The sequence below is a fragment of the Strigops habroptila genome, chromosome 2 (genome assembly GCF_004027225.2).
Source record: "Strigops habroptila isolate Jane chromosome 2, bStrHab1.2.pri, whole genome shotgun sequence".
NCBI lineage: Eukaryota > Metazoa > Chordata > Aves > Psittaciformes > Psittacidae > Strigops > Strigops habroptila.
This window is the reverse complement of record NC_044278.2, coordinates 11258330-11273125: the sequence shown is the minus strand read 5'-3', so window position 1 is coordinate 11273125 and position 14796 is coordinate 11258330. Positions and strand designations below refer to the sequence as shown.

At 38.4% G+C, this 14796-nt stretch overlaps 1 protein-coding gene across 7 annotated transcripts in view; it reads right to left on the bottom strand.

Annotated features, from left to right (window-relative positions):
- SPAG17 (sperm associated antigen 17) overlaps nt 1–14796 on the bottom strand; it is a 101717-nt gene that overhangs the window by 66055 nt on the left and 20866 nt on the right. For all 7 annotated transcript variants that reach the window (XR_003989435.1, XM_030471962.1, XM_030471966.1 and 4 more), the window contains 3 exons: nt 11086–11217; nt 6787–6991; nt 1869–2063 (listed from right to left, as the gene is read on the bottom strand). Coding sequence is in view for 6 of the 7 variants with exons in the window: in XM_030471962.1 (XP_030327822.1) it covers nt 1869–2063; nt 6787–6991; nt 11086–11217 (532 nt within the window). In the remaining variant the exon portion in view is untranslated. The remainder of the gene's footprint in view (nt 1–1868; nt 2064–6786; nt 6992–11085; nt 11218–14796) is intronic.

Below are 14796 nucleotides of genomic sequence, written 5' to 3'. Positions count from 1 at the left end.
TAATATTTCTACTCAGACTACTGCAATACTTTACTAACCTCACCTGTGGAAAGCTTCTACCTGCTCCGTTGTATTTCCTTGATTGCAATTCAAACACTTTATTTTATGTCCTAACCTTTTACAAACTTGAAAACTTTTATGATTTCTCCACCACATCATTCAGCCTTCTCTTCTTAAACTTAAGGATAACAATTCCATTTTTTTCCTCGTAAGTGAAATTTTATAGATCCTTAATAATCTTCTTTTCCATGATTCGGAATTTTTGTGATTGGCACATATTTCATACAAGGTCTTACCTCACCATTGATTTCCTTGATCAGATTACTTCAGGTATTTTTAGGACATATTCTCATCTATAATCTGGAGATTTGCATTTGAACCTCACCCCTTTATTCCAATACCCATGACAATACCTAATAATACCAGACACAGCACAAATTCCCTTGAGTCCACGCCGTGCATCCTATTTGAGGGTAAACCTTTAAAAGTTACTCTATAGAGGCCAAGGTTTTTGAATGAGACTGCACCTACTATAGGTTTATTTTCATCTAGACCTACCTTGCTCACTGTGGGCTATGTGAAATAGCCTTATTAAAATCCAATTATACAACACCGACTATTCCTCTGCTCAGAAGGCCAGTACTTCATTTTGTAAGGAAATCAAACTTGTCTGACATGATTTGTTCTTGAACTGCATACACTAGCTGTTACTCATCTCCTCGTTTTTCTTTTAAGTGGTTATAAATTACTTGTTCCAGTATTTTTCCAGAAACAGAAGTTACGCAGATTACAGTGCTTTGGCTATTTGTGTTCCTTTCCCTCTTCCTCACAGCTCTTTTTCCACTATCTCATTTGCTTTTTATGAGTTCTCAAATAGAAATGAGAATGGCAGGCAAATCTTCAAATAGAATACAATTTAAGTTAATCTGAATCAGCTGATCTGAAAAGTTCTCTACCTTACCTAAGTAGCAGTTATTTTACCTATTCCTTCACAATTGGAAGATGAATCTTTCTGCAACCAGCATTAATTGCAGTTAGTTAAAAATATCACCTGTCTGGAATGGTATTTATAGTGAAAACAAATTACAACCCCCGAACACACATCTCAACAAGAAGTACAAAAGGCCACTCCAAACATTAACTACTGCCAGTCTTCTCAGGATCACCTCCTGGCAGCTCTTCCTCTCTGTGGACCAGCTAACAAACATTTAACTTGTTCTTCCTCCTGTACCCCATTTTATGTCTTGCCATTTCTGATTTTGTGCCAATAGGCTTATAATAAAGACATATTTTCATTCCTAGTGACCTGACCTATTTCTAATTCTTAAATGCTTTCTTGTATCTGAAGTCTACAAAGAACGCATGGTTTAGCCAAGCTGTTTTCTTACTATGCCACCTATCCTTTCTTAGGAATGAGGAAAACTTGCATTACTACCTATACCACTGCTTACACAAGATACTATCATCTAGATGTACTTTTCCCTTTAAAGTTTCCTTGCAAATTTTACTTAAAAATTACTTAAGTTTACTAAAGTCTTCCTGCTATTATATGTAAGAGACAAAGAAAACATAGTATCAGTTTGGAAATATTTGGGGAAACCTGTCCCTGTCCCTTCATCCCCAATAGGTGTTTTAAATACAATGAAATTGAACAAACCCATGCTTCCTGCTCTCTGCACTTTGAACTATTTTCTAGTAAGACATTACCTTTAAATCTTACCATTTTTGCACTGGCAAACACAGTTGCTCACAACTAGCATGCACAAACACAACGCACGGAGAGAGAGAAAAACACAGCAGGAACAGTCTTTACTTAGATATATAATAGCCTCTTTTCTACACAGATTTTGTTCTTATGACCAGATTACCTTCAGGTGACCATAAAGATTCTTCTTTAAGTTTAGTTGCTTCCAAGAATGTCTGCAACGGCTTGTAATTCTCAGAAGAAATTCTAATTACACTTGAAATGTTAATTCCAAGCTCAAACATCACAAGCAACAACTGAAGGTTGTGGAAATCCAAAATTATAAAGTAATGATGGGCACCATCTTCTGGTTCATCATCTATTCAAAATACAACAAAACCAGATTAAAGCAAGGACATGTAACAGCTAAACAAAATTCTGGTTTTTCTTGACTATATAGGGATACTGCAAATTAAGGTCACAGAAGCAGTTCTTTTATAACCTCAGCAGGATAATTACATATAAGTTTCAAAATATCTGAAGGGGGCCTACAAGGATGCTGGAGACGGACTCTTCATCAGGGACTGGAGTGATAGGACAAGGGGTGATGGGTTTTAAACTGAAACAGGGGAAATTCAGGTTAGATATAAGGCAGAAGTTCTTTACTGTGAGGGTGGTGAGGCACTGGAACAGGTTTCCCAAAGAAGTGATAAATGCTCCATCCCTGGCAGTATTCACGGCCAGGTTGGACAGAGCCTTGGGTGACATGGTCTAGTGTGAGGTGTCCCTACCCATGGCAGGGGGGTTGGAACTAGACGATCTTAAGGTCCTTTCCAAACCTAACTATTTTATGATCCTATGTTTATGTGCATTAGACTGAAGTCTTCTGTAGCAAACTACCTAGAACTCAGTAGGAAGAATACAAGTCAGAAGTGATAATTGTTTGGAGAAGCACGAGATTAAAAATGGAGAAGGTTATTATAACCAGGATGCTAGCCATAGCAGCATTTTACTTGCTTCTCTTTAAGGAGTTTAGTGTCAGGACACACTCATATGCTTTAACGGTAGTTTAAGCTATCCTATTTTGTCCTGCATAAAGCTGGCCAGGGAGCACATACAGGAAGTTATTGAGTTGTAGATGAGAGACTACATTAGCTGTAATAATTCTGAAGGATTAGATGCAGGTATGAGCTGACTCACTGCTGACTGCTGCCTGCCCAACAGGTTCATATTTGATAGATGAACTCATAGTCATAATCCTCACCAGCTCACACTAGTCCTTTTAATTGGCAAGGGGCATATCAAAATTCATCCTAAAGTGCAGATGACAAATTTCATTGAGTGCCTGCTCTGTTTGGGTTTATTAGTCCTACAGAAATACGCATAGCAACATTTCAGTATCAAAGGTTAAACATTAAGTAAATAGAAACAAGCCCTATAGAAGCCTGAATCATAGAATGGTTTGGGCTGGAAGGGACCTTAAAGTTCATCCAGTTCCACCCCCCTGCCACGGGCAGGGACACCTTCTACTAGTCCAGGTTGTTCCACGCTCCATCCAGCCTGGCCTTGAACACTGCCAGGGATGGGGCAGCCACAGCTTCTCCGGGCATCCTGTGCCAGCGCCTCACCACCCTCACAGTGAATAATTATTTTTTCCTATATCTAGTGTAAATCTCCCCTCTTTCAGCTTGAAGCCATTCCCCCTTGTCCTATCACTACAAGCCCTTGTAAGAAGTACCTCTTCAGGTTTTTCGTAGGCCCCCTTTAGGCACTGGAAGCTGCTATAAGGTCTCCCCAGAGCCTTCTCTTCTCCAGAAGACTTAGACTACGCTCTCCAGAAGACTTAGATGATCAGGTGATGTAATTCATCTGGCATGGTTATTTATCCTAAGACAAGAGAAACTGCCTGCTGAAGCTCCTGTATCTCTCCATTGACTATGGGACACATACAATTAGTGTAGTTTTACATCCTATTTAGCATTAAGATTTTTTCTGAAGCCTACTATCACAAAGCACTTTAAAGTCCTTTAGTCAATCCTCAACTCACAGGACTCATTCATCCAAGGGACAAAAACTAGGGCAGAAAAACAGGTAGCCTGGCACTGACATCTACCTGTGCTTAGATACAGAGTCAGAGCTGTGCAAATGCTGCTACTACCTGGAGCAGCAGGCTGGTAACAAGGCTGTCTCTCTCCTTGTAACATTAGGTAAACATAAAAGAACTAGTCCATTATATCACTGCTAGTACTGAAACTGAACTACATATTTTGATGCCCCAGTTACTGCAATAGGAAAAAGCATGAGCACGTAACAATTACTGAGCATTAATGATTCCTAACAAAAAAGACAGATAGCTGCATAGTCACTTAGAGATCCAAAAATTCCAATGCATACATGCCGAAGAGAAGACTGCCTACCATTAAGCAGTTATAATTACAATTATGCCAATAATTATGACAAGTTAATAATAATCCATCAGTTCTAATAATCAGTGACTAGTGCATACTCAAATGATGAAAGACATCAACATAAATTATCTTAAGTTTACTCAAAATCAGAACTATTCCCTTCAGTAAAGTGATAATGTACTAGGGATGAATGATAAAGAGGCTGTTAACCATCAGAAACAGATACAGATTGTCTCTGAGTTCAAGACATGGTCAGATATGAGCAATAACTCAGACTGCTCTTGAGTAAAAACTGTGGCATTTCTCTCTTTTGGCTTTTTTTGCTGACTACAGCTGTATCAAAACAACTACAAAGAGGCAAGGTTTAGATCAGACATTGGGAAAATCTTCTTCACTGAAAGGGTTGTCAAGCATTGGAACAGGCTGCCCAGGGAACTGGTGGAGTCACCATCCCTGGAGGTATTTAAAAGATGTGTAGATGTGGCACTTGAGGACATGGTTTAGTGATGGACCTGGCAGTATTAGGTTTATGGTTGGACTCAATTATCTTAAAGTGCTTTTCCAACCTAAATTATTCTATGATTCTCTAAAGTGCTGAAGAGTGCTTTAAGAATCGTCCAAGGTTCTTCATGTCTTCTGCTCAGGCTCTTGCAAAGTATGAAATATGCATGAAGGTTTTTAAAGTACTACATTCTCAGTAGAAAAGTTTCATAGATCTCAATGTTCTTGACATTGAGAAATGGAGCTGGAACCACCTTGTCACAAGACACAAACCAAAGCTTTAGTGTGAGGTCCTTGAGAACCTTAACTGCCATGTTCTCAAGAAAAGACAGAAAATCCTGACAGAGTTGTTTCACCACACTTAATGTGCACTTAGAATAGTCTCCAGAAGTTTTAGCAATACTTGACTTAATTTTCTCTTGGTATGGACATCGAGGTAGAACTGTGATGAATGAAGAAACAATTACCTCTCCATAAAACAATAGTTATGTTTTTCCTGTAGCCTAGAGTGAAGGGTTTGAGGGGTGCTGTCCTTCTCAGGGCTACAGGTTCCTCCTCACTGCCTTCCTGAGCACAACTAGAGGAAGTAGTAAGGTCAGATTACCTTTTTTGTTGTTAGGTAGTTCCTTACCACCTTCAGACTGGAAATCAATCCACTGAATACATTTTTTTGTATGGGTCAGAATCAAATTTGTTTATTATTAAGTCCAACTGTGTGGATGCACAATGAATGCGGTGAATTGTTCAGAATGGCTTCAGCTCAGTACGGTCATGACTGTAAAATTACATACAGAACAAGTGACCAAGCACGAAATACCTCAACAACTTCTCCTTTGAGGCAATCTGCAGCTATTGCTATTTTGTAAATATCCTTGGGACTAGTGTGACAAACCCAAGTCAATGAAATCATAGTTTAACAGCAATGCTAGCAGCTCATAATATAAAATTACTAAGCATACTAAACAAAGGATACTTTTCATGGCTGTTAGTTTTTGAAGGGAATTTGTATTTCCCTTATTTTGTCTTTTCATTAACTGTGACTAGGAAGGCAGCAAAGTCTTCTTATACAGGTAGATATCTTATACAGGTAGCTGATGTTTTCTGCCCATCCCTCAAGGCAGTAGGGAGCAAAATGCTAGAGCTGGTAAAATTGTTTCTACAGGGCCTAGTGGAAGCACATTAATACCTATGCAAAGCCACTCTCTACTGTACATTCTGTACCAATTTTAGTTAGATGACATGAGTTGCCTACATCACTTCAGCTTGGATTCTTAAAGATGAAAAAATGAGAACCTATGCACAAAATAGCTACTGTTCTGTTCGTTTGTACTTTTGCCAGCTTCAGTAAGATTTGGACTTGCTCTAAACACCTGGACTGATGCTTTTTAGATGCTTGAAGAGTGCCATTGATCTCGAATGAGATGCAGATGAAGGTCTGCTGAAAAAGTGAGGAAAACCTGCAGCAGTTTAACTAGGGAACAGCAGGTACATATAATGCATGCAAAACTCAGTAAGTGCTTCTCAAGAGGAAGAGATCCTGTTTATGTTGATGTAGCTCAAACATATTATGGTCCAAATTAAATATAACTCTGATCTAATAAGGAGAGCTATGCATATTCTCCAGTATTTTTTGTTCCAGTGAAATTTTTAACCATGGGTGCTATGTATTAAAAAAATAAAGATTTTCTTAGCACTTGTTAGCATATTATTCTTTACCTTGTATAGCGCATTTCTGGAGTAGATTTCTTTGGGTCTCAGTTCTATTCACATGTTTTTACAGCAAATGAAATCATACTGCCCTTTGTATAGAACCTGGCTTCATCCCCAGACAATGGAAGATGGCTCTGTTACACTTTATAATACAAGGAGAAAGCCACCTTTGGATACACAAACACATTTAGTTATTCCAAAAGGTTTTCTGTAGGATTTGTTTAGCCACTTTCTTCTAGTCTTACACATGCTAAAATATTTTGATGTCAAGATGCCACATATGCCTCATCTGTATTTTATTTCTTGGACTGCACAATCTATCCTAATGCTGAGCAGAACACAGTACCCTTTTCAAATGCAGTGGCAATGCTTTAATATTGCCAAATAGATCTTGACTTTTCAACATGCTAAAAAACAAAGTTAGAAGCTAGGTTGCAAGATTTCCAACAAGTTTATCTGGAGTATATCTGGTTTTTTACATACCAATGTATTTGACTTCCTCTTCCACTGCTCCCCGTCGCTTCAACTCGGTGTTCTTTTTAACAGTGCCTGGTGCTTGAGGGCCTCCTTCTGTCTTTTTTCCTTTCTTTTCTTTCTCAGCTGCCTTGGCACTAGGGAGGCTCTCCTTCTTGCCAAGACGTTTAGCTTTCTCTTTCCCTCCATCTTTCTCCTTTTGTTGTTCTTCTGCCTGACAAGATTAATAAATTCTCATTGTAGCCTTTGTGAAGAACAAAGGGCTGTAAAATTTTAGTGCTTTAACTTTTTTATTTGAATACTTTTCCTTCTCAGCCACTACAATGCTGATGTGGTGAAGCTGTCTTGAACATTCTGCTTTATCCTTCTCAAACACACTGTTCAGTTTATTATATTCTTACTAAATCAGAGTGTTAAGTCTTCACATTAAAAAGGAACTGTGAGGGGTAGGTAGACATTATACCTAAAAAACTAATGAAATATTCTGGTAGAAAGACGAGTAAAGAATCAAGATGAGTAAAGAATCCCTGTGCTTTAGTTATTGCCACTACAGCACTTGCATCAGCCAGAAACCTGCCCCGGACTGAAAGAAAATAAGACAAAACCTCAATTTCTCATAAGTCTTCAGCATCTCTGTTAACACTTTTGAGTATGGTGTAAAATGGTACCAGCACTGTTTTTCTTTGATGTAAATATCTGTCCACTATAAACTAGAACCAAGACTTTGTGCTCATTTCACACAGGATATTACTCAGCTGTTCTCATTATTTTCAAACAAAACCACCTACATTAAGTTCTGCTCCGTAATTTCAGAGTAAAGAATGAAGAAAGGTTTTGTAAGCATCCCAAAGCCTCACACTATAAATCCAGAAAGCTCAGAGCCAGTCTGAAATTCAAATAATCCAAAATACATTAAGGTAAAGCAAGGTGCTAGAAAAGCAAGAAAGCATCCATCTTATATCTACCCAGCAGCAGTACTACACACTAACTACGCGAGAATGACATTTAAGGATTGTAAAGCTAAATTAAATGCAGTAAAATGTTATTAACTTAACGTACTGTTACTATCCTGCTGGTGTCACTTTAAAGGCTATTAAAGAAGAAAAGCTCTCCATGCAAATGAGATAGGGCAGTTTACACAGTTGCTTCTCCTAGATCCAGCTGGAAAAACAGACTTTCCAGCTGTAGAACTTATGTTTAGTTTGAATTCAAAACCGAAGCAGAAAATCTTTTCCTGCTTCTCCCTTCTTCATGCATTCCCTTTCTGTAAATTTTGAAATGCCTTCAAGAGATTCTTAAAACTATTTGTGCTGTGAAATGGGGGACTTGGATGCTTTCATTATTTTCTTTCAAGTTTATTCCACTTTGGACATTTCAAACCAAATATTTTGATACTACTACTTCGAGTTCTAAGTTGAGGAACACATCAAAACAAATGATACAGTCATCAGGCTACTAAGTTCACAATCAGCTTTATCTATCGCATCTGCAGTATCTTAGGAAGTAAAATTCTCTCCTTTCTAGGACTCCTTCCTTTTCCTCTCAATGTTGTATTTGTCTTTCCCTACAAGATGCAGCTTTTTGTGGAGTTCCTCATCTTCCATTAGCTTTACATTCTGTAATTTTGTTATTTTAAGCTTCAGATTACAGAATCTTACTACCTGAAACTGTTTTTTAATTCAGAAACACTTCTCAACTGCAGATTAATTTCAATGCATACACCTGTCAACGCATGACAAGCTTCTCCTAATTAAATACAGACATTTCATAATGGCTTATTTTTGTTTATGTACTTGCTGGTTTTCTTCTGCCAACCCATTCTATTAACTGGTGTCTATTCTAGAAAACAATAGACAGTTACATTGGCTTTCTGAGAACTGATCTGCTAGCAAAATCCTAGTTTCAACCCTGAGTTGTTGGCAATGGAACTTGTACTGTACAAGCTAGTTGGAAAGGATTAAAAATTTTATGGCAGGCAATTTAGAGCGAGAATTCTAAATGAAAAGCCAGTTTCTGCCCATTCTGTACTGCAGAGCATCCTCATAGCCAAGTTCTTGCCTCTTTGTCCTTCAACTGCTGCTCTAGTGTTTGCCTGTCATGCTCTGATGTAGATAGAATCCAGAGGAGGTGACAACTTTGTCCAGATTGCTTGGCTACAGCAGAGGAGAAACTGTAAGTTCTAGAAATTCTTCAACCTTCAATACCAACTATCCTCAGATTCTCCAGGGAAATAATACTACAGTTACAGGAGTAATCTTGCCAAATCAAATCTAAAGGCTCCATTTTAATATTGAAGTGCCTAATCTTTAAACTTCAAATTTTCATTTTACAGTTTACGTCTTAGGCCTGACTGATATCTAAGAGAAAAGCCATCTTTTCTTGATTCACTGTAAAAAAATCTGCTCTATAGCTTCAGCTCCTCATTTCTCTTCAGATGGAAAACACACTTTTTTCTCAGATTCTTCATATATTTCTGTGACTTACCTTATCATTTGCTAATCTAATAATAAACTAATAAGTGGAGCTTTGGAGCAAGTCCAGAGGAGGCCATGAGGGTGATCAGGGGCTGGAGCACCTCCCGTATGAAGACAGGCTGAGGAAGTTGGGGCTGTTCAGCCTGGAGAAGAGAAGCTGCGTGGAGACCTCAGAGCAGCTTCCAGTGTCTGAAGGGGGCCTAAAAGGGTGCTGGAGAGGGACTCTTCAAAAGTTCTTCCCTGGGAGGGTGGCGAGGTACTGGAACCAGCTGTCCAAAGAAGTGGTAAATGCTCCATCCCTAACAGTGTTCAAGACCAGGCTGGAAAGAGCCTTGGGTGACATGGTCTAGTGTGTGAGGTGTCCTTGCCCATGGCAGGGGTTTGGAACTGGATCATCTTAAGGTCCTTTTCAACCCAAACCATTCTATGATTCCATGATTTACCTTATCATTTGCTAATCTATTTTGCAATAGAGTACTATGGGAACAGGACACAGCTTTATCACCTATAATATTCTTGTCCTTGTGCACTATACTTCATCCACCAAATATTCCCACAAATAGAATTATCGGTAAAGAAACTTACAGACTTTTCAACTACATGAAATCTATGAAACCATTTTCTTCTTGCACTTTTTACATGCACAGACTGCTTAGGTCTCCACGTCATCCCATTTTACATTATAGTTTTTGATCCATTAACAGAGTAAAACTATTGCAGCAATTATATGACTTCCCAAGAACAGTCTTCAGCTGCATGAATGTTTGCTGGAAAAGGACTATCTAGCAAAGACCAACTGTTCAGTAAATTGTTGAAATGTACTACTGACAACCTCTTTTTGCTAAATTACAGATGTTAGAAAGCAGTTAGAAGTGTGATCTGATTGTGATTCTGTGCAAACTTGGTGAAATTCCTCCTAGAAGAAATAAGCAATTTGACTGAGGCAATCTTGGAGCTAGCAGTGATGATCTTGGAGAATACATGGCAGCAAGTTTTGGGAAACTGGGAAATGTGCTACCCAGTTCTGAGAAGCAGACTTCAAGACACAAACTATTTGGAGAGAGTTCAGAGGAGTGGAACAAGCATAATCAAAAACTAGAAACCATGGCATATATTTGGGTTTGTGTAGTTAAATATGTAATTGATTTCTGCAGAATGGAGGGGAAGAACTGTTGTCCCTATACGCAGTGAGAGGCAAAGAGGTTTAAATTAGATACGGTTGATACAGGTAGAAACCTTTTCCAAATGGCTATGTTGCAGAAGTAGTCAAGCAGTAATACTGACTGCTGTAGAAAAGCTAAAGCACAGCAGAGGAAGGTTTTAAGAACTGGTTCAACAAACATCTGCCAGCACTAGTTTATGTAAATTTCATCCTGCCTTAGTGCCAGAGGATGGAAAAGATAACTTCTCCACATTTCCTCCAGAGAGGTGATTCATGATAGTAACTTCTTCATAGGGCTGCTCTGCATCTGTCCTTCATACTTCTCCTACCTTTTCTTCAGAAGAGACATTCAGCTGAAGCCAGTTTTTAGCTTTATTTTCTACTGGAGCTAAGACTGTGCTAAGAAACTACTTCTCCCTCTAGCACAGTGTTCTTGCAGTGTATTTTTTCTTTATTTTCTCCCCCCTCCCCACCTGCGTTTGAGGAATTGAGAGGTTCTTACCCAAAATCTACTTAACTTAAAAAAGATACATTTCTATTAACATCTTTCTTCAATTACAGATCTAGGAAGCTAGGCATGAGGAGAAAGTTGAATTTATGGAAACCAAACACTAGAATAGAGGTGTCTTCCTAAAGTTATTCAAGCATCTTCCCTAAAGCATACTATTGTACCTTCTTATCAGCTTCTCTTCTCTGAAGATCCTTCTCTTTGAGACAAAGCAGTTGAAATTTCAACAGCTTTCCAATTAGTGTTACTGGAATTTCTTCACCATTAGCCAGAAGAGCTTTAGCTACTTCTATCACCTGCAGGAAAACAAACAGAGTAACTATTACCTGTATCATTTTAATATTGCACTTGACACATATTTTGCATGCTGAAATGAGGAGATGCTCTCTCACATTGTACAAGGTGTGGGTCAAAATGAGCACACATTCAGAAAAACACCGTATCAGTAAGATGCCTGCCTATTCTTTGTTTCCTAAGACCTTAAATGAAGTTATATTTTCTACAGTATGAGACAAAAATAGAACAGAGACAACTTCTATGATTTATGTAAAGGTCAACAGACGCACACTTCTCACAGTAAAACGTCATTTTTTTCAGGTTTTAAACAAAGAAGCAACATCAAGCAACTATTTATTATAAAGTAATAAATGTAAAGGCATTGAAAAAAAAGCAAATGAATGGGAATAGTTTGGAGTACTGTTTGTAAAGTGACCAGTGTCTGAGGCACTAGCCCTGAATGAAAGATAAAAACTTCTTGAAGGGAATTTGAGCGGGTCTGTCTGTCTTCATGAAAATACCCCCCCTCCCTGTGTAATTCTGATTCTCCTGGTATGCAGCCTAATTGGGGTGAAATAAGGCTATTGAGTTTTCTTCGGGTGATGACAGCAGCGGGAACATACAGCTGCATTGTCCAGATGTGTGGCATTGACAGGCTGTTTTATGACTATGTTTTTTACAGCTTGTTTCCACTAAATTTCATACAACTCACATCTGGGCGATTTTCCTTGGAGCCTCATAACCACTTTATTTACTGTGAAAAAAATAAAATAACATAAAAATACCATAAAAAGTTGTTATATGTTTCTTTTCACTTGTGTTGTCTCCGTAATAAAGTTCACCTATGTAGGAAGCGCTATTGAGGAATAATACAACCATAATATTTTTCTACTTTTGTTTTTAAGCAACCATCAGCTTTATTTTATAACCATGGGCTAAATTAGGTGTTACTCAAATGTTCTGACATGTTTCTCTTTTCCCCCTCTTGGAGCAATTACAGTTGGGCACATATGGTGTCAATTTTGCTTGCTAACATTCAGACAATGAAGGTGCACACTGCATCTCACTGAACTGTGTCTTGTCTAATGCAAACACCACCATTAGCTTTGAGCTTTCATAGCTTCTTGCCCAGCTCAGAAATTCTCACTTCTCAAGTAAAACCTAAGTAAACAAATGTAGCCACTAAAAATGCTTCTTTGAATAAAACAAAGCCAAAATCCAGACTATTACATACCAAATTATTACTTCATACAAACTAAAGCAAAATACAGAAAACAAAATCTCTTTAAATTCAGATTTTTCTGAATAATGTAACAAGGAGAGTAACAACCAAAATAAACCCTCCCAAAGCAATTCTGCCCCCCCAACAACAATAAACCTGATGATCTCCTTAATATACACATAGAATCATAGAATAGTTAGGGTTGGAAAGGACCTTAAGATCACCCAGTTCCAACTCCCTGCCATGGGCAGGGATGCCTCACACTAGACCATGTCGCCCAAGGCTCTGTCCAGCCTGGCCTTGAACACTGCCAGGGATGGAGCATTTACCACTTCTTTGGGCAACCTGTTCCAGAGCCTCACCACCCTCACAGTAAAGAACTTCTTCCTTATATCCAACCTGATCTTCCTTATATCTAACCTGAAAACACACCATGGTTAAGACCAGCTCTGCTTTACATATTTTGTATGCAGAGTAAGACTACTTACTGGTCACTATCTCAACAAGCCATCCATAGAAGGCTTCTGGAAAGACTACCACTGACTTCAGAGCCATGGCAGAAAATCAAGGCTATGCTAAGAAGAAACTTAAAAACTCCCACAGGCTGTAGGCACACTAGGAATTAGTAGCTATTCCAACAACAAGTAGTAACCCAAAGCTAGCTACGCAAATCTGTGCTCTGAAAGGAAGAAAGAGACTTTGGTAGAACTGTCATAATCATTTCCCTTAGAGAGAAAAAAAAAAAAAAAAAAAAAAAAAAAAAAGCCAAACAATCTCATACAGGTTTTTTTGCAGCAATAGTGTTAACAGCCTATGGAAAGAGATGCTTCCCAATTGCCTAACCTAGATGAGCTGCACATTCTTGAAAAACAATAGAGGGGAAACGGGGATTCTGGAAGGATTCCTCAAAAGAGTATACATAGTAACCCTGCTTGATGGTAGTTGCTGATTTATTGTTCGTGGATGAAGGAAGGAACGCTTCGACTCTTTTACAACCCATTCTTCTTGAGAAGTTCAAAGCATTTTACCAGTCAAAAGCAATGCATCACGACTATTCCTATTTTGTAGATAGAGAATGCAGAAATTAAAAGACTTGTCCAAGGTCTATAGTGAGCTGAACAACTCTGAGTGGGTTGGAAGGATAAATTTTCTTATGTGTGGCATTAGAGAAGTATAAATCAAACTAACAGAAGTACGTTCCATGCCTGTGAAGAGAGGTCAGATAAGACAAAGACAACATGAGCACGCTATATCTGGCAATACAAAGACAGCAAATAGTTGCATACAGCAATGTAAAATCTGCTTTATGCATAAGCAAATAAAAACCAAACCATCATCACTGATAGTTTAAAGACATAACATAGACCAATCCATGCACAGTAGATAAAAGAAATGAGATGTATTGCACTTATGGATGTTTACTTCATCTGTGGTCCTGGGAGTTATTCAGACACCTGGCATAAACAGTTAAGAATTCACAGGGCCTCAAATTAAAAAAAGATAAAAGCTGAGACAAAGACTTGGTAGGAGTACAGAAGGAATTTTTTGGGATACTATGAAGTGGATTCATTTCAGATTGGATATAGTCCATCCCTCCAGTGATGACCTTTTTCTTATGTGAGAAACCATGGAAACTTGGATGGACAAACTCAGTTAGGTAGGGCCTCTTTTCCTTTAAAGGAAGAGGAAACAGCATTCCTCACACAGCAGGGGTCACATTTGTGAAGTGCAGAAAGGCTTCAGTGATGCAGTATTTGATCTCATATGGTGGCAGTATGATCCATGCAGAGATTTAGCTGCCTGGTGCAAAGGGCATATATTTCAAGCTATTCAAACACTGCACGAATGCTTGTAAGTGACACTATACTGTTGGCAGACGCCAGCACCATTAAGATAGGAGACGGATTTAAAGTTAGGGAAACATTTAAAGCTAGCATCTTTATGGTATCTTTCTTTGAAATGACTTCTTTTCAATATACGGAACCATTGTGGTTGCTAAATTATAATCAGAAAAGCTTTCAAAGTCATAAATTGCATTATCGACTTTATAGCCTTACCACTACCTAGAAGCTGTAGCATCACTTGCTACGTATGAAAAGCTGTCAGCCCATTTCAGTGTAGCTCTCCCATATCCAGGGTGAACTTTCTAAACCCGTGTTCCCTCTTGTTCTCGATACTGTAAGAAATCCAAGCCATCTCATATACCTCAGACTCACATAATGCTTCCTTAATGAAACATAATGGTTCCTAGAAGAACTCCTCAGTAATTAAAATCCCTCAGTAAGTGAACAGTTCAAAACCAATTTGAAGCAGGAGAGACCTCAGTCAAGAGACTATACGGATTACACATACCAACCAGTTATTATTTACTGTTCAA